The sequence below is a fragment of the Lingula anatina genome, chromosome 1, assembly GCF_051362555.1.
Source record: "Lingula anatina isolate TDL-2025a chromosome 1, LinAna3.0, whole genome shotgun sequence".
Lineage (NCBI taxonomy): Eukaryota > Metazoa > Brachiopoda > Lingulata > Lingulida > Lingulidae > Lingula > Lingula anatina.
Window position 1 is genome coordinate 5793608 of NC_141767.1, and position 25011 is coordinate 5818618.

Consider the following 25011-nt stretch of genomic DNA (forward strand, 5'->3'; position numbering starts at 1 on the left):
CCCAAGGTGGTTCTAAGTCACACCTTGAAATTGCCAATATGTGAAAAATTAAATTTTCACAAAAAACTGATTAACTGAAAGAAAAATTTACCAAATAGACTGCACTGCCTAATGAAACTGTATTTTAGTCCCATGTTTCTTTCCTGTAAGTTTGAGAACAGTAAGTGACATAGTTTTCCTTAAATGGTCATCAAGGGAGCAGTGTCCAAAATAGGGGTTTCTTCAAATTTTGATGCAATATTACATAATGTTTAACAGGATAATAACCATCAATTTTTAATAATAAAATATTAGTATCATGGATATTCAGAAAATGTGACTAGCAAAGGTCTTCAGGCCCATGGAACTTCAAAGTCACAAATTGAAAATGCCAAAATGTAGACAAGACAGTACTGTCCTGAAATGCATTTTTTTCCATTTTTAACAATTTTTTAACATATAACAAAATTAACACTTTACTGCCATTTTTATATGATCAACTAAGAAAATTGATGAGATGGGAAAAATATCAATAGAACAGTGTTTCATGTCCAATTTCCTCCATTCTGAGTTTCTAAACATAGTGAATGAATGAATGAATCTGACAAACTGCAATGATAAGAGTTTATTTCCATTTTTGAAACTATTATACAATACATGATAACAAGCTTACCATCATTTTTACATAATCAACTAACAATGTTGTAAAGATGCAGGAAATGTTAAACAAAGACTTTTACGTATCTTATTAGTTAAATAATGAGACTGTTAACATGCCTAAGAATTGAATCTGAGGAAATGTGAAACAAGACAGTACTGTTATGAAATGCGTTTATTTCCATTTTTAACACTTTTTTAACATAAAACAAAATTAACAGTTTACTGCCATTTTTATATGATCAACTAAGAAAGTTGATGAGATGTGAAAAATATCAATAGAACAGTGTCAAATGTCCAATTTCCTCCATTCTGAGTTTCTGAACATAATGAATGATTGAATCTTACAAACTGCAATATGAGTTTATTTCCATTTTTGACACTTTATTACACAATACACGATAACAAGTTTACCATCATTTTTACATAATCAACTAACATTGTTGTAAAGATGCAGGAAATGTCAAACAAACACTTTTACGTATCTTATTAATTAAATAATGAGACTGTTAACATGCCTAAGAATTGAATCTGAAGAAATGTGAAAAAACAGCATAACTTATAAAATAATGGCCCGATTATGCTGATTTTCGAACTTGACCTGCGTTTTAGTAAGATTGATTACTCCTGTGAGTTTCATGACAACAGGCCTATCAGTTTTCTTTGAAATGTGTTAACAGTGTTGCATATATGCTGAAAAGTGAAAAAACAGCATAACTACTAAAATGGTGGCCCGATCATGCCGATTTTCAAACTTGACCTGCGTTTTAGTAAGATTGATTACTCCTGTGAGTTTCATGACAACAGGCCTATCAGTTTTCTTTGAAATGTGTTAACAGTGTTGCATATATGCTGAAAATTGAAAAAACAGCATAACTACTAAAATGGTGGCCCGATCATGCTGATTTTCGAACTTGACCTGCATTTTAGTAAGATTGATTACTCCTGTGAGTTTCATGACAACAGGCCTATTGGTTTTCTTTGAAATGTGTTAACAGTGTTGCATATATGCTGAAAAGTGAAAAAACAGCATAAATTCTACAATAATGGCCCGATCATGCTGATTTTCGAACTTGACCTGCGTTTTATGAATATTCATCTGCTCTGTAAATATAAAGCCAAAAAGTAAAACTGTCTTCCACTTATGGTGTTAACGCTGAAAGTGCACGGCGACGGCGACGGCGACATCGACGGCGACATGAACGGCGACGACAGACGCAGGTGATGGCAATATGTACAGACACATCTGTGTCTGTACATAATAAATGGGCAAAACAATCCGTATTATCATATACTGTAGGCCTACACATGTACCTGTTATATAAACGAGTATACTTGATAATAGTAATTAGTAGCCCCTCACTCTTTTGCAGCTGAAATATTCATCTAAGATCATAGATAATCTAATAATTGAAATTAATCAGATTAATTACACTTTATTAATCGATTTCGAATGAATAACATGCAGTGGTGGATGGGGGGGGGGGGGGAGGCGTGTGAGGGGGGTCTTGACCCCCTTTTGAATTCTGTAAAAAAAAAATCACACCAATGTTAAAATTAGAATTTTACGTACCAAATAGCACTGTTCGCCCTATAAAGGGGGGGCAGCTCTGCATGTGCAGCCTGTCATTCCAAAAAAAAAAAAAAAAAAAAAAAAAAACAGATCCCCCTTCAAATAATCCTGGATCCACCCCTGACATGTATGGATTATTAGTAGTATCAATCCTATGTTGAGAAAATTGGGAGCATTGTCACTTAATTTGTCCTTTTATTTATAATGGTAAACCTGTAAATTGCTTCTTGCCCCCAATTTGTGTCCCTGGCGAGAGAGAGTGTGTGTATGTGTGTGTGTGTAATTGTGAAAAATACTGAAAATAGCTGGAGAAGTCAATTGACCTTGTGACGTAAACTGTTGGTTTATTTTCGTAAGGTATGTATCACACAATTCGCACTGTTTGCTAAAACTCTATCGAACCTTTCACTGGAAGCGCCCAGCTAAAAAAAAATTATTTGTCCCAGACGAATTACTGTTTCATAAGATTTCTCGAAGAGAACTTTGATAAGAATGGGCATAGTGGAATTGGGAGTGAGCTTTTTGAATTCGGAGTGAGGTTTACGAATTCGGAGTGAGGTTTGCGAATTTGGAGTGAGCTTTTTCAATTCGGAGTGAGGTTTACGAATTCGGAGTGGGTTTGCGAATTCGGAGTGAGCTTTTTCAATTTGGAGTGAGGTTTACGAATTCGGAGTGAGGTTTGCGAATTCGGAGTGGGGTTTACGAATTCGGAGTGAGGTTTACGAATTCGGATTGAGGTTTAAGAACTGAGAGTGAAGTTTAAGTATTCGGTGTGAGGTTTAGAATTGGGAGTGTCGTTTGGAATTTGGAGTGCACATGTGGGCCACCGCACCTTTGAGATATATTATTATATACCTATATTAAATAAGTAGAATCAGAAGAACGCCCTTGTGTAAATTTCAAGATATCCCGAAAAAAGGGATTTCATATGAGGGAGGTGGATGGATCCAAAAGGTGAACTCCCTCTTTTCTGAATCTCCTACATCCACCAGATATCAAAACAGATTGGAAGATAGTCTTACTGTGGTGCTGGGTATCTCCTCTATCACCTAATACATGTATATAGTTCAAATTTCTGCTATATTAATTATTGTATTTTGCCAAAAATAGTGACCCTATTGTTTTTACCAGGACACAAGGAACAGAGGCAGGAAAGGGTGGAGAGGAGTAAAACATTTGCTTTTAAGTGTTTAAAGATGGATCATTAGCTTTTTTTCCTGAAAATATTGCAAATCGCCAAATGAACACGTTTTGTGTCCGCCACTCTGTTACAGTATCAAATGTTGATCTTTACGCTACAGTTATTACTGTAGATAAAAATAAAATAACAGCATACCATTTAGTATTCTAATGTACCTGTATATGTGTTCCAGTATCTTGTAACTTTGGCAGTAAAGCAAACGCATTCATTGCTGCTGAGCGTTTTCATTCAAATGACGCGCGGAAAGAGCTGTTGAGTGCAGTATCGGTGTTGCATTAATTCCCTCCTTGCATGATGGCCGAAGAAAGGGGAAGCCGAGGCCGCAAGGAAACTGTAAGTTTACCACGTTTTTCTCACAAACAGGCGCCTGTAAAAACATCAAGAGATGGTGCTGGACCTGGTATTACAATTTATATTTATAATTATTGTGTGCATCGTCAAAAGCTGCGACTTAAAAGTTCCAAAGCCCGGTTCCCATATAAAATTCATTTTCAATGTTTTGATTTTGTTGGCGTTAAAAAATCCTCGAAGGCCTTGCTTGCTGAATCAGTAACTCGAGTTTTATCTTTATGGAGTTGTGCTCATTTATAGATGTAGGCATGTGCGTTTGCGTTGCCAGTGAGTTGAACTAACTGCATTAACCTAGCACCGATTTAACCAGTCCACGCCCACACGTCAGTACAATAATACAAGTGTAATTGAATGTTGGTTTTTTCTTTCCTTGAACCATTATTATGACACATTCACATAGCAGTTGACAGCTAAACTACCAAAAAAATATCGATACTAATTTATTAAAACTGACGCCTAGGAACCTTCAAGACTGATCTTGTTTATTTTTGCTTGTTTGATGTTGAATAGTATAGTTGTATGTCTGAGTTGTAACATATGATAAAGGGAGTTGTAATTATTTATGTGTGTTATTTGTTGAAAAAATATGTTTATCTGATTGTGCTTGGGTTACTGTGATACAAAGTTTTACCATTACCTTTTCAGTCTGGGCTCCTTATGTCCGTAATTAGAGCTTTGTCATCAAGGTGAGTGATATGTACATGTTTTTCAGATGTGTTGTTTAAATGCATTATATGCCTTTCTTTTGAACCATAAAGATGTTTACATAATATATCTGCAGTTTTACCAACAATTAACATAAGTGATTTTGTAGCTATTTGCTAAATTAGATTTGTTACAGATATATCATACAGAGGATATGGTCAAATACTCAGTATATGTTACAGAATGAAAATGATCTTTTTTTCTTAGCTCAAGTCTGGAACAGAGGGAGAAAGAAAAGCAAAGAGTGGAAAAAGAATTTAGAGAAAGTGATAGAAGGCTAGACAATCTTGTAGCAGGTAATATCAAGTCATTTTAATTTCAGAAAATAGTAGATTTAACACAGCAATTTAGCATTTAATAGCTTAATTATTATAGTAATACCAGTAACTTCATTAGTGATGAAAGATTGAATCATTTTACAGTTAAAATTTGAATTTGAACTGAATGTTTTTTCTTTCAGAAAACTATGAAGATTTGACATCAATTATCAAGGCATTCAGCACAATATCAGACAGAGTGCAAGGTAATATTCATTGGTCTTTATACCTCTTTTCAGTATTTTTAAAGGTATAAAGAGTGTGCATTTTCCAGGTTTTACTCTAGCTATGAAGTGCATTGTTTTGAATAGTGATGGAAAAAATATATATACATTATTTTTAATTCAGCCTCACGTGACAGAATTGCCAAAGTAAAAGACAACTTGCTGTCATGTAAGAACTTGCTGCACTGTAAACGAGATGAGCTCCGTAAGTTGTGGATTGAGGGAGTGGAGCAGAGAACTGTGGTGGAGATGATGGAAAGGATGTAAGTTCTCAGTGTTTTTTCATTCATTGACAGACTTTGTCTTGTTAAGGCAGCCCTGATTTAACCTCACTGATGGAAATGTAATTTAGGAGTCCTAAAAGTGAAGTAGACATAAACTTTTACGATTGGGTGATGAAGTTTCATACATAGAAGATAATGTGTATTTAAAATACCAGGAATTAGGAGCATGATTTTTGAGTATTTTTGGGTGTTTGTTTTTCAGAGAAAATATCAAAGAAGTACCAGAAAAGTTGAATGGATATATGGAGAAAAAGCACTACCTTCACGCAGCTGAACTAATCACAAATGCTGGTGAGTTTTTGAATAAAAGAATAAATTTCAAATCAATCTGCATTGTGAAAAAATATGGAATTTTGCAAATCAGTCATTTATGTATTTACATATAGGAAAATTGACAATACATTTTTACAGGTTGTTACATTAGATTTGTAAGATATTGAAACCAATATATTACATTCAGGCCTGTAGCCAGTAAATTCTAAAGGGGGGTTCTTTTTCTGAAAAAGTGGACCTTTTACAATGAAACTTATGTGTACCTAGATAAAATTTTACCCAAAATGGACCTTTTCTTGACATAAGGGGTGGTTCTTTCGAACCCCTCGAACCCCACCCCCCACCCCCCCACCCCCACCCCCCCCACCCCCGCTACGGGCCTGACATTTGTTGGATAGATTTAGACCTTTTTGTCCCTATGTTTTCTAGTGTCCCTGCTGGAGGGGGACCTGGTGGAAGTTGAGGGATTGAGAGACTTGAAGGTAGATCTCATCTCAAAGAAAAAGGTGAGTCTTATTTTGTGTTTTTGTTTAAAAAATAACATTTAAATTGTTTTAAAAAATGACATTTAAATTTGAGATGATATAAATTTAATTTTCACATATATTTATACCACTTGTGTTCCATTCTTACCAGCACTTGTTTGAAGTAATTGTTGATGAGCTTCACACACAAATCTACGTGAAGACCACCGAGGCTAAATTTAATCGCCAAGGCTCTGGGAGAAGGGACAAGAAAGATGGCGGTGGCATTCAACGAGCGCTAGTTGGAAAGTTGTCCTCAGGAGGTATGATATCTGGACAGCAAATGAAAAAGTGACATGAAAATATTTGAAAAGAAATCACAAATCTTGCTATCTTTGTCATGTTTTATTCCACATGTTATATCCATGAGTAAGTTAAACAGAAAATATACACATGGCTTACAGTGCCGTATATATATTTAATTGTCTGAGCATACTGCAGTTTGATCAGGAGCAACACGTTTGTTTAAAAATAGTGAAGTTGGTCAAAAATAAGGTTTTGGTTAATCTCCAAGTCTGTTTCACAGGTCAGAATGAGCTACAGGTGCCAAGCAGCAGACAGGAGCCCCACCTAGTGGTGGAGGAGCTGGATGTTGACCCGGAGGAGGATCAGCCACATTTTATTGGAGTGTTAGTGGAATCTCTGGCCATACTGAAGAGGCTGTCAACAGCAGTGGAGGTAAAGTAGCAGTGGTGAAATGTAAAATTGATGAAATATTTTTAATTGGGAATTATTTTCCAGTAAATGATATTTGGAATAATACTTTTGGGAGAATAATATTAGATTTTTTTGTGCTTGTGTAGGAAAATTGTATTTTATTTTGACTAGTTAGTTTTATTAAAACATAGTTACTTTTAATTTTGTAGGTTATACGCCAGTTTTATTAAAACATAGTTACTTTTAATTTTGTAGGTTATACGCCATAGAATGAAGCCAGAGCTTTTGGGTCTGATTCACAGAGCTGCTCAGCAAATTGTTGAAATGTAAGATACAGGTTTGATAACTTAAGTTTGTGCCAACAGTAAGTGTACAAAAGTAAACTGTAAGTTGGGTATATTAAGGATGTAGATAACAGGGGTAGCTATCTTCTAAACCGGCCAAGATATACCAACATGTTACATATCAATAGAAAGCTTATTTCAACAGCTCTTCATTTCATATCCTTATTTTATTATGTAATCGTTACGTAATGAGATATAATGCTTAATAGGTGTGCTCAACATGATCTTTACACCTTAAAAACTAGAAGTCCACTACAAATGGACATGTGTAGACAGCTTGACTCATGAGCCCTCATAGGGATCAACAAGAATGCGCCTCAAATTAGCGATATGTGTTAAATTAGCAGAGATATCAAAATAAACTTGGTTTCCAGTTCAACGAGACCCCCTAGCCTAACTAAAGCATGCCTAAGTTGAAAACGGAGCTGATGTTATGAAATCCCAGACACATACTTTCAGACAAACCTTAGATCTAACGAATGAATACCAGCTTTCATCAGTTGAAAGTTCTAATTAATTTTGACACTGGTCTATATCGTTCTCTTGAAGCCATAAACTGAAGCAGAGAAATCAGCCTTTTAGTGCTCCCCGGAGATTCCAACGTTATATAATCAGTGAGCTGCATTGGCAAGCTGAGAAATTTAGTTATTTATACTGGTTCGGCCCTCTACTCACTGCCTATGTAACTGTCACTATGTCTTTCATCCATTTTCAACATTAATATTGAACATTTTCAACCGGAGGCCCCCTCCATGCATTGACAGCAGCCACCATGTTAGTCGTGACGTCAGCATTCTTCACCACGTGACACCTAGGGGGAGTGCCTTTGCCCATATACGTCTCATCTATATGTCTGCTTTTTAAAGCTTTAATAGATCGTCAGAATTAAGTTCACTGATAAATTCAAAATGAAAAGTATTGTTTGGCAAGTGAAAGCGCAACGTTACTCACAGAATGTGATAGGCTTAGCAGCAATCTAGTACGGGAAATATACAGCTGCACAGTGGAGCTGCCAATCAAACACATATATGGACAAGTGTGACCTACTTTAAAACTCAGACACGCTACCACAGGGGTAAATCAGCAATTAGGCTAAAATTACGGGTTTATTTGTAAACTTCCATTATTTTAAGATAGGCTGATATATAGTTGATATTTCATCTATCTAATACTGACAAATTCAGAAAAACACCCAAATTTTGACAATTTACTGTTATCTACATCCTTAAACCAAATTGAGATCAACTTGCATGTATGTCAGGATTTGTAAATTGTGAGAGCAAAAGTATTACTTATCTGTCACTTTATATTTTGCAATTTTTGAAACACATAATATTTCAGTGCATCCCAGCAAGGAGAGAATGTCTTGAATCAGCATCAACCACGTCATCTACTGGAGCTTCTGGAGCTGGTGATCAAACAGTTCCGCTCTGTGGCTCACACTCACCAGTTGGTGCTACAACACCTCAAGAGAAAAACAGTAAGTAGATGTTTAGTTAATTTGTAAAATTTTAAGAAAGTTTGTGTGGCATGTAACTCTTAATGCCCTTTACGTAAGCTTGCATAGCTAGATATTTAACATAAAGTAGACATTTACTTAAACTTATTGGACTTGCTGTGCATCAACTTGTATTGCCTTAAAGCAGTATAAAACATTTTTGAATGAAAGATGTTTCTCCATTTCTTTCAGACATCTGCCTCTCCAGATGAACCAGATATTACACTATATGGCATCGTAGAAGTGTGGGGGAAAATACAGGAAGCAGTAAGTAATGTATTGAGAACTTTACAGGTGGTCTACCTTGATGTCATCTTAAATATTTGGAATGAAGTTTTGTAATTTTTTTTCACAGTAAAAGTTGATCGATCAGTCCAAAACATCTTTTTCTAAAGAATGCAAATTTTTAAAGAATTACACATATTCAATGCAATTTCAATGTTATCCAGATTTAAGCATTTTCAAAGTATGTAACAAAATAGTTTTTAAATTTTTGGAAATAACAACCTAATACATATGTATGTAATAAATCACAAGTACTGATAATGTAATAGTGACCAGTATCCAGTTATGTTAACTGCGCATTTTAACAGTGAAAATAATGTTTTCAGCTTCAGATATTTCTTGGGGACTACCTGGACATGCGTAACACAGCAGCCACGCAACAGCAGACAGCCAGCAGCTTTGAGGAGCACACGGACATAGCATCTTATTTTGCCAGGAGGAGAACTGCAAAACCAAAGAAGGTATCGCGTCAACCTTTTATTAATTTTTGAGCTTTGACTGTAAGTAGATTATTTAAACACTGTCTCCCATCAGGCTGACGAATCGAAGCAGACTGCAATTGAACTACATTACCTGCTTGAGAAATGGATTTAAAACGTTAGGTTTTTGCCTATAGACAGTGCGATCGACAGGATATAGAAATAGAGAAGTCTGTATTAGAGCTCTTGCAATACTATAATGATCCACATGGATGTGAAATGGCTATTTTAATATTGCTAAATGTAATATATCATTAAAACAGCACTGGTTTTGCAAGGACATATATGTTAATCTTGAACTGGTATTCATTATTTAACAACAACAAACAATACAAATCTTAAAAAGATATCATATTGTTTTCATTTCAGGCTCCATTGTTTAGATTTGAAGCTTCCTCTCATGCTATTAGCATGCACAGTTACTTTGAAGAGCAGAAGCAGGACTTTTACGGCCCAGTGAGTTGTTAGTCATAATAATTAAAAAATACTCCCATGAAAAAAATAAATAAAAAAAAATTAATATTAAATAAACAAATCAATAAATTTTAATACTAACATTTACTAATTTAGTCTTATGAATGATAGTAATCTATCAGGTTAAGTTGAAATTTGACTCCAACTTTTAGGTTGAGGCCATGCCCAGTAGCCCAACAAGGGGAGCTCCATATAAACAGACATTTGTTTGTAAGCCTACAGCCAACAACATTACAGGTAAGATGTCAAAATTATGATTTCCTCTTTCATTTTATTAAACATGATAAATATTTTCTAGCATTTTTTAGAGTTGACAATCACCACATATCATGTTTTTAGTTTTATTTGGAAGCACTGTATTTTCTGTATAATTTCAGCCATCTACAATCCCCTACAACAATTCATACAAGAGATTGAGGCTGCCACTGGGTGTCAGGCAGGGTAAGATGTGTGTGCGTGTATGCAAGGGTGGTTGGACTAACGATGTTTTATTACCTCCGCCAAGGTGGTTATATTTTCACCCCTGTTTGTTTGTTTGTTTGTCTGTCATCAACATAACTCAAAAAGTCATGGGCCGATTTTGATGAAATTTTCAGGAACTGCCAGAAGTGGGCCAAGGAAGAGATGAGTAGTTTTTGATGGTGATCCGCATCAATTATCAATCAATAATCAATAATAATCAAATATCTCTGCCTTGGTGGTGGTCTGCACTCTCGGAGTGCCTCTCTAGTTAACCAAAAGATTGATAATCATACATTCAGAATTTTTACTTGTGTGGATTTTAATAATACAGTAATGCATAAATTGTATAGGTTTATTTCTCTATCATCATATTCCAATGTGTATATTATGTCATTATTTGAACAGAACAAAATGTGGGTAAGAAGAAAGATCTTGTTGGGCGTACTTTAGTTTTATGAGTGTCTTGAATACTTTGAATTTGAGAAAATAATTTTTATTATTTCCAGTGCATCTCCACTGCAATCTTTCATCACAGAGTTTGTGAAGAAAACATTTTTGGGCCAGGTGCATTACAATATCATGAGTGATATTGCCACAGCAACCAAAGGTAAATGGTGCATGTACATCATGCTTTATATAATCATCTTAATCATCTAATGAACACTTTTCACTTCAGAGATTATGTTTTGGTGGAGGTATTGTATATTTTTCTGTATAATAACCCTTTCTGTAACTGACTGATATACTGAGCCTAGAAACTAAAGTTAGTTATTTCAGAATGTGGGTTATCTCTTGTATTTTATCAAGTCATTTGCTCAAGACATTCCACATTCAGTTTTGGATAATTGGGTTTCTGACTTCAAAATAAAACCAAGTATATTGTGCCCTAATTCTCTGTCAAATATGTTGATGGGGTTTCTTACTTGTTTTGTAATGTTCTATCCTTCTCTTGTATAGGAACTGAGGGAAAGGGTAAAGGCATGATTGTAATGTCTGTTTCTTTAATATCTTCATCCTTTGCCTGAAACTTACTGTTTTCATTGTGTGTTATCAATGTGTTTTTTGTTTAATATATTGAGATGTTTGCAGAATAAGAGTTTTCTAAACTGTTATACTTTAGGTTAGTTGGCTTGCCTTATAGCATGCAAGTTCTTGGTTTTCAGCTATAAAATTGAATTTGTCCACTGATTGAATAACTTATGTATGAAAACCAGCCTAAGTAGCTTCATTTTTAGAGGTTAGTTACTGGAATAAACCTACACTTTTACAGATATGAAAAAAACTCATATAACTATTATGTACTTTTACCTCAAAACCTAGAAGTATAACGGATTTGCATCTGTTTCAATAACATCTCTGTTTGTAAGCTTGTAGCCTGAGTAAAAGATGGAACAATCTAAAGGATGCTTACTTTACCAATTTAAATTGGTATTTACTTGCTTGTTTAGCATGCAACAAAATCATTTACAAAGGATTGGTGTGAATAATGAAAATTGATAATATTATGACAAATATTTTTACATTTTCATAGTTTTACAGATGTGTTCATTTGATTATTAATGTTTTTTTTTCCAGATAATTTCTTCATTATCTTGATACATTTTGATTGAATAAATAACTATTCGTTTGGTTTAGTGATATTTACTATATTGTTTCATACATGCTCTGTATCATTTACAAATTTTAAGTTTGGGGAAAGGTACCAGGAATGTCATGTTAGTGTTGTTTATGAAAACCTTGTACATAAATTTTCAATAAAGAAAAAAATTTGCATGGTTTTATTAAAGCCCATCTGTGAGGTATTTTAGGTAATTCATGAAGAGTTATATAATAATTGTGTTGACTATTTATTTGGTCATTTCTAGCCATTCATTTGTTAGATTGTAATGTAAGTGTCAGATTATGCTGCCTTGAAAAGTTTGAAGGTGGAAAAAAGAAGAGAGAGAAAAGAGAGAGTTGGAGAATTTTACTGTTTCTCTTTTGCTATTAACAACATAAAATATATAAAACTGCTTTACATGTATCAAAAGAGTGGATATGCTTTCAGGTTTTGATGCCATGCGGTTTGTCACTGATCAGAAGACTCAGAAAGAACTGAATGTTCCCAAACCTCTGCTACAGGTGATTATTTATGAAAGAAAACTTGTGAGATTTCAAGGTTAATCATCTGAAATGATTTTGGTAGCTTCTGCTGCTCATACACTGTACCTTAGAAGGTTTTGTCACTTGAAATTAGTACAACTGACAATTTGAAAACAGTCATGTATTTGACATGGTATTGGTAACAAGTGTAATTTTTCTAAGGTATATCATATGATTACATAAATAACATTTTAACATCATAATTATACAGCTGATTGTAGAGGAAAACATATCTACACTGTTTACATCATCACAATTTCAGAGCTTATTATGTACAGACGTCCAATACTGTTAGCAATGTCATGATTTCAGAGCTGATTACAGATGTAAAGACTACCTTAACTGTTAACATTACCACAAATTCAGAGTTGAATATAGATGTATATTTTACCTATACTGTTAACATTGTCACAATTTCAGAGCTTTCAAGCAATTAAAGAGCATTATAAAGAGGTATAGACTATTTTTATTGTGAATATTACCACAATTTCAGAGCACTGTGGCAGTGTACAGCTGTATCCAGGATCTTCACCATCTGATGCAGGATCTGCCAGACTATGGAGACCAGTTCTTGGATCTCATAGGAAAGATACTGAAAGATTACAAGGACACTTGTCAAATGGCCTACATAGGTGAGTACAGTACACAGTGGCAAGCAAAGTCTTCTAATTTAAAAACACATTTACTAGAGGATCAGTATTGGAAGTGGCTGTTTTGAAGATCTTTAAGAGATGTTTGAGCATTCGCTGGATGTATTTATGATCTTGAATATAATTAAGATTGTTATGATTACTTTTCTAAGTCATTTGTTTTTAACATTTGATCTATTGAAAATACTTGGATGTCTTTGTACTTCAATAACAGATATTGTGCAGCCTGATTCTGAGGATAACCGTATCATTAGTGCAATGTGGGCCAAAGATGAAGACATCAGTAGGTTACTCAGGTGAGACAGGTGTTTGATATTATAATTATACTTATAAATGTTTGATTTGATTTAATTTAAAGTTGTTCCAAAACAACTTGGATTTTACTAGAGTTATTTGTCATGAAGTAGTTTGGAATAATGTAACATACTGGCAAGTGTTGTGGGTATTAACACAATAGAAAAGCTTGAAAGTTGAAGTAACTGCAATTAAGAAGTGGGCTCTTGTACTTTGATTAAATGTATGACTATTCTAAAAAGAAAAATACATTGAAGCATTTTTTTTCTCTCAGGTCCCTGCCAAACTGGCTGTACCTGCAGAATGAAAAAGAACTCAAGCCAGTGGATCTGCATTTCTCAGAGGCAGATATGAGAGCCATGAATTCCAAGGAGTCTGAGATCCTTACCGGAAATCTGTCTTCCTCCGAGACTACCATTCCACTCCATGAGATTATTTCTGACTCCTCACAGCTCAGAACACTGGGGAACCTGCATGAGAGTCTGGTAAGGTTAATGATAACAGACAGTAACAGAGGCTCAACCATTATATATGATATGATACACTGATATGTCTACAATAAATACTTTGTTGAATACTGTACAATGGCCCAAAACCCATGCTGTTAGTAAATGTCTTTTTCAGTATTTTTTCAGTGTCTAACTGAAAATGTACTAACTTAAAATGTTTTTTCTAACAGGAATGGTTTTCAAACAAAATGAAAGAATTTGTCCATAATCTGCCAGCTTCACCAAGAGTAGCTGTTGGGAAGGTGAGTATGGTGGTGATTTGAGTTTTTCTATCAATAAGATTGTGACATATTTTTGGAAGTTTGTGATTCAGAATCATACCAGCCAATTACGATATTTACTTTCAATTTTATTTTATTGCCTTTCTTCAAAGTGGATCATGGAATTGTTACAAAGTTCATATTTACAGACAAATATAAATAATTTTTTCTTTCTTTTAGGGATGTCAGTTCTCTAAAGAAACAATGCAGTAAGTACAAACATTTGAACTGTAAAATGTTTTGAAATTAGTTTATATACTATGCATTTTTATAAATATTTCAAAAATTGCCAAGTAAAATAGATTTTGGATATTTTGCCACATATCATATGTGGCATTCTTTTATATTACAAAAAAAAAGATTAATAAATTTCTGAGTTTATAGAAAGAAACCGTTTTAGATCCACTAGTGTTACACATAAAGAATAATTAATACATACATTTTGGCAGGAACAGTGCTCTAACTTAAATTGTATGTTAATTTTCAGGTCTCTTCTCACCCTAGCTCAAGATTTCCAGGAGTTGGCAGATATGTGTTTGTTGGTGCTACATTTAGAAGTTCGTGTTCATTGCTTTTACTACATTATTCCAGTGGCAAAATCGGTAAGCTATGCACAAACTATGAATTTTTTTAAGGGTTTTGAACCATGGCTATCAATGTATTGTTAGTAACATTTTTGAATGATAGCTTCCAAAGAAATCACTCAACTTTGTCATAATAAGGATGAAGACGGTCACTGTAATGATCTTACAAAATGACTTTTTAATTTTGCCATATATGTTAAATATATGTTAACTGAATGCTATGCAAAATTCACATTGAACAGTATAGTGACTATCTAGTGAAAAAAAAATTCTCTAGGTGACATTGGAAAACCGTAAAGTCATGAGAGTTTTCAACTCGCTATGAAGTTTTCATAGTGATTACCTTCAAAGTGATTTCAATTAAAATTCTGAATTGTATTTCAGTCCAACTACTCTGGTGCTTTAGATGACATGGACCCTGATGCCAATGTGCTAAAACTGAACAAAGATTTGACAGGTATTGAGGAGGCCATGTCGCAGAGTCTGCAGCCACGGAAGTTCATGTAAGACACTTTTATAGTTTTAAGGCTCTTGATTTGAATGTTTTAATTAAAATAGTGTGTAATTAAAGCGTAAATTTGATTTTGCTGCAATCGATAGAATGTCATGGTTAATTTGTTTAACGCTGATACCATAATATAAGTAGGTTTTGTGCTTGAGTGCTTACTTACATCTCATGACCAACAACTATCCATGCAAGTAGCTTTCTAGTATTTTTTCTCTGGAACCAGGTATATATTTGATGGTCTTGGACACCTGATTGCCACCCTCCTGATCAGCAGTGCACAGTTCCTCACTAGGATCAATGAGAATGGAATTAAGAAGATGTAAGTACAGCATACAATAAAACCAGTAAACAATAGTCAATGTAAAATGTAAGAAGTGAGGTTGCTGGAATTGTATAAAGAAGCTTATGTGGGGAATTTTAAAGAGGTTAAAAAAGACAATGGAGTTAAATTGGGTAAAAGTATGTATGCATCCCATCCCTGGATTCTAATGCTCCCTCCAACTTACAGACTAGTAGCATGGTTTTAGATAGTTATGTTTGTATGATCAACAGGTTGCCATTGTTTTCTACAGGTGCAGGAATATCTTTGCCATGCAGCAGAACCTGAGCAACATCACCTCCTCTAGAGAAGTTGATCTAGACAGAGCGCGCCAGTATTATGAACTGCTACATTTAAGCCTCGAGGTGGGCAATTTTTAAATTTAAACATTCTTATTCATAGTAATTTGTGTTTATATAAATACGGATTGTGTCGGTCAATACCAAAATAAGGTTAACTTGTGGGACATTGCTTTTATTGGTAATTTATTTATTACTATTATTTTTTAACAGGAGATCTTAACATCTATAGTGGAACAGGGTCCTCAGTTCTCCGAGTTGGAGTATACCCACATCTTCAGCCTAAGGCAAAGGAGCAGACCAGGAAGTGATCCCAAAGTTTTCAAAGGGAAATTAGACAAACTGAAAGAAGTTTTGAGAGAGCATCACGTGTAACCTTTTGAGGTCTTTAATTTTATTCATCAAACCTTTGGATTTAACTTGAAGAACGCCTTGTATGTGCTTGATTAAATTTTGCACACCATTTTTATAACTGTCACTTTTTCTGTGCAAGATTGAAATCCTCTTGTCAGATTGGGGCAATTTACGTCTACAGCATACAAGAAGTGGCGATCCTCAGCTCATATTTGTGGATGTTAAATCTACAGAACTCAACAAGATCAAACAACAAGAATGCATCAAAGTGAAGATCATGGTTACGAATAGGCATGCTGTTGCATGGATTTACAATTTTGTTTTACAGTTACTTCATTGTAGGGTTGAAAAAAGTTGCAAATTGTTGTATAATGTGTGCTATCCAGAATGATGAAGCCCTTTTTAAGGGCAGAATGTCACTGGAACTGCATTCCTACATGTACCATGTTTCTAGTAGTAAGTTCTACACCATTATCTGTCAGTGTCAGAACACTGGAGGCTGGTACAGAAAAACATTCTTCCTCATTAGACACTTGGAATGTCATTCAGAACAAAATGACCATAATGACTTTTCTTCTCTTGTTAATTAATATTTGTGGTCACGTGTATGTATTTAAGGCATTGCTAGCTCTTTATTTCAATTTTAAAAGTGTACTATGTGAAAAGCCCCTTCACTATTATAAGCTGAACAGTAACTTTACGGAAAAAAATATGGAATTTGGTTTTATAATAACAAATAAAAAATCAAACAAATACAACTGTCAACATATTTAATGTTTGAACAACTATTTTTTGAAAACACATTGCGTCGTATATAGTTTTGTGAGGTTAACCTGAATTCAATGTAGGATAAGCATTAATGCATTTTAACACAACAGATAAAAAAAAACGTTAAGGGAAGTGCTATACATTTGTACCACTTTTCAAATTACAGAAGTGAACACATATGTAACCCTTACTATATGTATGTAGCTTCATATCTATGTTTGTACATTACTTACACTTGAAACGTGCAGAATTTCAAAAACCATAATTACAATCAACTAAAATAATTACAAGAAACACACCTACGTTTATTCAATCATTAGCAAGAATGCTGCTCCCCCCCCCCCCAAAAAAAAAAGTATTGGCACATCTTTTCCATCTCTCTTACCTAATCTCCTGAAATGCAGAAAAGTTTTTTCAGTATTTCCCTTCCTCTTAGATAATCACTCAGTTGTACTTTCCTGTTTTATAGGTCTTTTTTTATTTTTAATTTTCTGTTTCGGAAGTCGAGATAATTTTGTGAATGTGTCTGGAAAGTGCCATATAGAAATCATGAAGGGATGATGCAGCTTTATTTTTAACACATATTTGTACATAATTTACACTTGAAATATGTTTAATTTTTTGCTTAACGAAAATAATTACAAGAAACTTGTAAGAAACATCATGATTACAACAAAATTTGTATGTATGCAAGTTCAATGATCAATTAAGTTTTTCTTTTAATGACTAGTATTGACACTTCTTTTCTATATGATACTTTACAAGTTTCCTACCTTCTCTCTTAAAATTTAAGTTTTTTTTCTACGATATCCCTGCCGCTTGAATGATCATCAAGTCCTTTTCTTAGTTTCCTTTACATTTTTTTCAATTGATGTTGTTTTTCTCTTTTTTTTTTTTTTTTTTTTTAGTAATTTTCTCTATAAGATATCTTTCTTATTTCTAATTTTCTGTTGTGAGTGCCCAGGTTATTTTGTAAATCATCTGTCAGGGAAGTGCCATACAGAAGTTATGGAAGGATGACGCTTTATATTCTGCACCATTTAGCATGGTAAAATTAATTGCTTAAGCTTCCAGTTAAGCAAACCTCATGCAACATAACTTGGACGGCACAAACAGCAGCTGCATTTGGGTAGCAGCAGTGGAAAGTCCTTTTTTTTCCAAACACTTGGAATTTTCACATTATCTTCTCTTTCCGTTATTCATCTTGGAAAGACCTCTTGGAGAAAATGTGAAAAAAAAAAAGATAATATATCAGATTTTGATACATTATCTAAGCTCTTGTTGGTACTTCCCACTTTAACTGAGGGAGACCCAGCATCACCTTAGCTCAATCACAGCAGACATCAATATGTTCCAACAGTTCAGTGTGTTGTTCAGTTCTGTAAGCTTTTTGGCATTTTGGACACTCTAGAAAGTCTGAGCTTTGTTTTCCTTGGGGAATGGGACCGTCCACCATGTCAAAACCATCTATTTCATCAAAGCCACCCTCTGGTTCCTGTGTATCATCTTCATCGTCACCGTCAGCAACCACATTACTGTCCATATATAGGTTACCAGCTCTAGGGTAGTTCCCACCCCGTGCAACTAAACCTTGGTTCTGGAAAAGAAACAAACAGTGCATGTTATACTATGATCTTTTTGTTTTATTTTTAAATAATTAATTAATTATTTATTTATTTATCTATTTTTTTTAAGAGTGAAGTGTCTTTTCTTTGAATATTACAGTTATTATAGAACTAGTTCATATCTGATTCAGTGCACTGCAAATATCTTCCTTTTACAATACCACATTTTTTACTTTATAATTTGCTTTGGAAATGAAAAGCAAAACATCATACAATTTCCTGTATTTAACTGCTTGGTCATTACACAAGACTTGACTGAAAGGGAAATCCACGAATGTATGCAGGAAATGCAAAGTCACCACTTCCTTTAAACTCATGATTTCCTGTATCATATCACAATTTGGTACAAAAAGATCCAGATTCACAAGAATATACTTACATGTTGGTTATAGTATTGTCTTTCATACTCCTGTAAGGCTTCCTGTCGTCTTCTTTGCATGGATGTCATAGCATCTCTTTGAAACATTTCCAACTGCAAAACAGAAAATCAAAAATATATACATTTGCACAACACCATACATATACTGCTTATCACTTGACAGCTTTAAATGGAATACACTGTCAGTTTATAAAAACATCTAAAAATTTTAATGAAATAATATTGACTATAAAACAAATAAAAACCATATACAATCCATATTTTTAAACATTTACAATCATCTAGACAAACAAGAAGCTCACTAACAGCGCACATTTACCTGTTGTTTCACAATACGTAATTCATCCTCCAGTTCGTGGACTTTCCCCTGAGCCGTCTCTCTGTCACGCCTTTCTTGTTCAAAGTCATCTTTGAAGATCTGGATCTGTGTTTTCAGAATGTCGACATCGTCCCCACTCTGTGAGGCCCTGCTGTATTGGGCCTGGTGCTCTAATTCATCAACCCTGGCTGTCAGAGCTTGCACAGTCTCCCTAAGAGCTACTTTTTCTCTCCTTTCTGCCATCAGCTCTTCCTCCACCTAAAGGTATCATAGAGGATTTAAACCCCACAAATGCAAATGACAATTGCATTATCAAAAAATAAGGTGGGTTCTCATGCAATACAAAATGCCAGGATTCTTTTGCATGCATCTTAGCAATTCTGGTTTCATAATTATAATATAAACACACACACACACCTTCTGCTTCTCATCTTCAGCATTCTGTAGCTTCTGCTTGTACTTCAACAGCATGGCATCAACAGCTTTTTGTTGGTTTTCTGACATGGCAGCTGTTGGGTCTATGTGCTGGTGCTTTAATCTGGTCTCAAGTTCAGAACAGTCTTGTTGAACCTTTCTTACGTACTGTTCTCTCTGTTCGTTATAATTCTGCCACCGCTGGTTCATAGAAGCCACCTGCAGATGAGGCACATCCATGATTAGATGGATTAGCATATAAATGTGTGCCCACATATAAAGTACATTAATTTACTAAATACATTTATTCTATTCCTTGACAAAAACCCAAGTTGCATCCTATTCTAGTCATGTGCGTCACTCCCAATCGCATATCATTAAGATGAGTCATAGTCAGAAATAGCATAATTTATATGAAAATGTATTAACAGCGCACAACACAGTATATTTGTTACAACACCACTGAATATCATACTAAAATAACATGCTGTATATGATTTGTACAGTGATTTACTTGAGCTGTGTTCATTCCCCCTTCCAGCCAACTCACCTCCTTCAGTTGTGTCTCAAGCTGTGCTATTCTTCTCTTCAGACTGTCTACGTCAGCATCAATCTGCCCACTTCCACCTGCAAACTGGAGAAAAGAGCAAAAATTGATTTTTGTTGCTTTCATGCGGCCAATCATGTTCTACCACGAAACACAATCAATATATGCACATCAGCATGTCAATGCAATGCCCTAGAAAGCACTGCAAGCAAATAACTCTGTATTAACAAAATTTAAAGAAATATCACACTGAAAAATATACTCACTTCGACACTTCTCTCTAATTTCATGTTTTCCTTTTTTTCCATGAGTAGTTAAAACACAAAATGTTTGCAGCCGTTTGACATTTTCATCTTATTCAATTTTATCTTGTTTCGTTTTCAAGCATTTACGTCATTCAACTCTTTATAGGCACCGGAAAATCCCAGTGTTGCTATTTCGATTCTATTCCCACAAAGCAAGACCTTTTATGGTAATTGCTTGTCAGTTTTCTTACTTCTTGAAAGGTTATTTATTTGACCCTGCTTTAGAAAATTTATATCTTTTAACTTAATTAAAAGTCAAAATGTGGTTTCCAAGCACTTGGCACTCTGCCTGTTTACTGTACCATAACAACAATGCTGTAGCACTATAGACTAAAATAATTTCAGGTCATCCTCTGATGAGTATTACTAAGGAATGCAGATTTATAAAGTTTTGTATAGAAAAGTATTCTTTATCCCTAGGGCCACTAAGTAATAGTCACACACACACAGCACTCACCTCCAAAAATAGATGTATGACGCTTTAGAAGTTTATACTGAGAGCTAATTGTCTGCAATTTTGTCCAAGGGAGGTGCTTTCTTACATTTTTTTCCTTTGAATCACATTAGTTAATAAATTATAAGGGTGTTTTTTTTTCATATTTTCTTTATATTGCAAATCTTACAAACATTTTATCAAGTTTATTCATCTGATAATCATAAACAAAGTTGGGTCCTTAAACTGGTTTAAAGTTCCTTAAAGATAAGAACAGATAAATCTACAAAGTAAATTGTTAGTCTTGGCACTGCCAACCACATTACTAACCACTTTTATTCATATAGATAAACCTACTTCCTGGTTGATGCAGGTAAGTGCGAGGTGAAGCACTTGTTTTATGCTACCTCCATATAAACTCTACATATAAATTAATTTGTGCTGCTTGTGGTTTCTTACTATATCCCACACCTTGTCTTAATGAAAGTGTAATACCCACCCGTATTTTACCTTTCATCTCACATATAACTTTAACATTTTGATGATAAAAACATTTGGCACTTTATATACATTTGTTCCATCCTGCCAATCCTCTTATTACAATTTTTTTATGTACTCTCTGGGACTTTTTTTTCTGCATTAACAAGGAAGTATTGCTATTCCCCAATTACTGTAAATTTTAGGTCAAGTGCAAAGGTGAAAATTATTTTAAAACTTACAGGCTTTCTACAATTTTCCACAGATCTTTCTCTTTCTCCCAGCTGCTGTGCCAAGCGCTGACACTCCTCTGCAGTTTCCTTCAGCCTCTTTTTTAGGTTATTGGTTTCTTCTGACAGGGACTGACATAAAACATCCTGCGTCAAACTACTATGCTGGATCTCCTGAATCTCAGACGTCAGCCTGCGGATCAATATATCCTTTTCCTGGGGAGATGCCTCTAAAGATTTTTCAAGGACTTTGATTTGGTTGGAGAGCTCTAAATTTAACTTTTCCAGTTCTTGGTTTCTCTTCAATAGTTCACGTTTGGCCTGGAAAACAGAGCACAGACAATAAACTTCCGTTCAGATTTTTATTTTTATTTTTCAAATTCACTTATCTGCTAATATTTCTTTATTTTTATTTCTTTTTTTATTTTTTCTTTTTTATTTTTAAATATGAATAGGAAATGCATACTCTGCTCTGTAAGGTACTATGTATTCATCCAATATGGAGAAAACAGTCAAATACTATCCTCAAATATCCCAATATAAAAATGGGGGTACTTGGGGAGACAAGACCCCTCCGCAGTATCATTTTCCATCAATAACATCCTTTTTCCTCTGCCAAATTTTCCCAATATCCTTATCAAAACTCACACAAGGAAGAATCAAAGAACAGGTACTTTCACCTGTCATTTACCAAAAATGGTCGGATGAAAGTGGCAAACAGTTTCAAAGAGAGGGGAATATTATGAGATGCCATGCAGAGGGCATGTGACACTAAATCAGAGCTGTATCTGGTACCCATGTCGCTACCTGGTTGACAGTATTGTCTGATAACAGTTCAGGACAGGTGACAGGAATTAATAACATAAATGTGACTAAACTAAGTAGATCATCATCACATATTAGTTATTGTGTCAATGGGAGGCACTGTGATAAGTCATTATTTATCTTATTGGTCATTATAACAGAGGCATCCCCCTCTAAATACAAATATTAAATCAATACTATTGAACCTATATCAGAATATGAATAATGTACAACACAAGTTAATAATTACTCACTGGGGCGGGGTGCAAAGTACAAAGTACAAACTTATTCAGTGATAAACTGGAGGACAGATAAAATGACCTGTCTTTCAACCTAGTATGTTTCACTAGGCAACTCTGGGTTGTTTAGTCACCATTTATTGTGTAATATGCTAATTATGTACTTGTCCCTAAATTCCAAACATTATGATTCCAGAAGGAAACTATTGTTACTACCTGTAGAATACTTATTGACTTACCACAAAATTCACGCACAAAAAAAGAGAAAGTTTTTTGAAAATAACACCTGTACAAAAAGGTATTCAAAAATATAATTAAACAGACCTTTATTCTAATGTATACCTGCTAGAAAATTAAAACAAAAAACAGATGCATTTCCTTCAAAAATTGATTAAAATGGCTATTTTATACCTAAAACAATAATAAAATAATATTTTTAAAAAAATTCAAACTTACAGTCATTTTGTTTATCTTTCAAACTGTTTTTCTGTTCAAATCTGAGCTATATATAATCTAACGCCAAGCCTAAAAATTTCCACTGATCCTATTGGCTGAAACTTGAGCATGACATCTGTTTACTCATTTTTCAAGGTCAGGTGATAAAACACAATGTATATGTGCCTATTCACCTGGGAGTTTCCATTTACCTTGTTAAAAGCCTATTCTTGTTGATTATAAAAGCTTTTGAACTGAATAAAAGACATGGTAGCTTGGCTAAATAAACAAATGGTCTATACAGAGAACAAAAAATTAATTTGAATAAAAAACTGAGAAGTTTCCAAATGGACTTAAATAAATGTTTGCCCAAATTGTATGGAAAAAAATTTTACCCCCTGCAGTCTCTCTTTCCCAATTTCTGAGACACAAATAATGAGAACAGAAACAAAACATAGAAGAAAAAAGTTACTTACCAGTAGAGCTTCTTCTAATTGTTGTGGATCACAGTTGGCAAATTTGAGATGCTGCTTTAGTTTTGTGTTTTCCTTTACTAAATTGTCAATCAGTTGTTTTGAAGGTCCAGGAACATATTTTTCATCATTCCCAACCGTTGTAGAAATAGATGCTCCAAGACTTAACAACCGGCTTTTATAAACGTCCAGTAATCTCTCCTGTAACTGCAACTGCGATGTTAGCTCCTCTATTTCTTGCCTTGCTTCTCTGTGCAGATCTGAAATTGTTTGGTAGCCTTGTAATTTAATTTGAGCACTTTTCAACTGTTTGTGAAGCTCCTTTACTGTTTCACTCAGATGTTGACATTTATTCCTGTAAGAGTCCGTAGATAGATCAATACTAACTTCTGGTGACGGCGATCTCCGACCGTTACTGACGGCTGCTTGAACTTTCGACAAAGCCATATGTTTAATATCCTGTTTAGTCTCTTAGCTATATAGCTTTTCTCCTGAATAAAGAAACGTGTATTCCTTAAATGCGTGATTAGTTATAGTTAATATTGATGAGCAATCTGTTAATTATCTGGGTGTGTTTAATGTTTACAATGTTTTTGGTGTAGCAAGGGGGCATGTATTAGTATTGTGTATTGTGTTTTGTCCTTGTGCGTAAGCAAGTGTTTAATAGAATGTGGCAGTTATCTAGATGCAGGCAAAAAGCGGGTTCAATATCCCAAGCGAAATGTTGAGCTACAAGGTGACCTATTTTATATCGTATAAGATTTTCGGTTCGGCCATTTTTAGTAACAGCGTTGGAAATTTCACCTTTAAATTTAGATTTCGAAACAGAAATTAACTAAATAAATCAATAGTAATGTACCTAAGCACTTACCGGTCGTACTGGAAATTTCCAGAGAGAAGTATCTAATGATGGCTGTCCGCAAAAAGGTTTTGGAAAGTTCGGTGACGCTCTTCCCGACCAGAAAATTCCCAGCTAAGTGCGCATGCGCATCTCTAAATAAAAACTAGTTGGAATTTCCAAAGGGGATTCCCCTTTCCCGACCGTTTGCACGACTCCTCCGACGGACCATGGTGTGTAGATCTAAACTGTTTTTAAAGTGTTATTTTAATATTTTCCTCAGAAATACTCCTTCAACTTCTTCACAAAACGATACCTCAGTAATACACTGTAGATCAACTTTACAATGGGACTTCACGAAAAATTGTGCTTTTACCCAACTTGAGGAGGAATAATAGGCCTACTGAATATACACCCGGTAGGCCTACCTATAGGTATACCAGACACGTTCATTTGAAAAGAGGTTTTAGATACTTTGTCCCAATATTACATCCCTTTTCAGGTGTTTCCCCTTACCTA

General features: G+C 34.5%; 3 protein-coding genes and 1 long non-coding RNA gene across 7 annotated transcripts in view; 1 reads left to right on the top strand and 3 right to left on the bottom strand.

The window, feature by feature from the left end:
- The window catches only part of LOC106176529 (semaphorin-1A), a 52481-nt gene extending 48767 nt beyond the window's left edge, over nucleotides 1-3714 (bottom strand). Inside the window, exon 1 of one of the 2 annotated variants that reach the window (XM_087002589.1) lies at nucleotides 3566-3714. The gene's annotated coding sequence lies outside the window, so the exon portion shown is untranslated. The remainder of the gene's footprint in view (nucleotides 1-3565) is intronic. The other variant, XM_087002590.1, reaches the window with a different exon arrangement.
- LOC106176519 (exocyst complex component 4) lies at nucleotides 3614-18221 on the top strand. Of its 2 annotated transcripts, XM_087002585.1 has the most exons (29): nucleotides 3614-3743; nucleotides 4407-4447; nucleotides 4674-4762; nucleotides 4927-4989; nucleotides 5132-5270; nucleotides 5494-5582; nucleotides 5994-6070; nucleotides 6201-6351; nucleotides 6615-6766; nucleotides 7001-7071; nucleotides 8431-8569; nucleotides 8780-8854; nucleotides 9199-9333; nucleotides 9721-9807; nucleotides 9978-10062; nucleotides 10203-10266; nucleotides 10794-10894; nucleotides 11245-11259; nucleotides 12335-12408; nucleotides 12923-13061; nucleotides 13294-13375; nucleotides 13648-13858; nucleotides 14053-14124; nucleotides 14323-14351; nucleotides 14630-14744; nucleotides 15111-15229; nucleotides 15458-15553; nucleotides 15807-15918; nucleotides 16066-18221. In XM_087002585.1, the coding sequence occupies exons 1-29, from the start codon at nucleotides 3702-3704 to the stop codon at nucleotides 16225-16227; spliced, it is 2826 nt and encodes a 941-aa protein (XP_086858711.1). In that variant the 5' UTR covers nucleotides 3614-3701; the 3' UTR covers nucleotides 16228-18221. The 2 variants fall into 2 exon arrangements, with proteins under 2 accessions (XP_086858711.1, XP_086858712.1); XM_087002586.1 differs by lacking the exon at nucleotides 11245-11259.
- LOC147763868 (uncharacterized) lies at nucleotides 12547-13827 on the bottom strand. Its single transcript, XR_015332195.1, has 2 exons — nucleotides 13670-13827; nucleotides 12547-13021 (listed from the first exon to the last, which is right to left on the bottom strand). It is a non-coding gene; the product is annotated as an uncharacterized LOC147763868 (long non-coding RNA).
- Nucleotides 16960-24708, bottom strand: LOC106176528 (uncharacterized). 2 transcript variants are annotated; one of them, XM_087002594.1, is made up of 8 exons: nucleotides 24526-24708; nucleotides 23658-24145; nucleotides 21716-22024; nucleotides 20262-20345; nucleotides 19715-19930; nucleotides 19298-19555; nucleotides 18979-19071; nucleotides 16960-18571 (listed from the first exon to the last, which is right to left on the bottom strand). In XM_087002594.1, the coding sequence occupies exons 2-8, from the start codon at nucleotides 24099-24101 to the stop codon at nucleotides 18302-18304; spliced, it is 1674 nt and encodes a 557-aa protein (XP_086858720.1). In that variant the 5' UTR covers nucleotides 24102-24145; nucleotides 24526-24708; the 3' UTR covers nucleotides 16960-18301. The 2 variants fall into 2 exon arrangements, with proteins under 2 accessions (XP_086858720.1, XP_023930066.2); XM_024074298.2 differs by lacking the exons at nucleotides 23658-24145; nucleotides 24526-24708 and adding an exon at nucleotides 23203-23223.
- Between the last annotated feature and the right edge of the window lie 303 nt (nucleotides 24709-25011).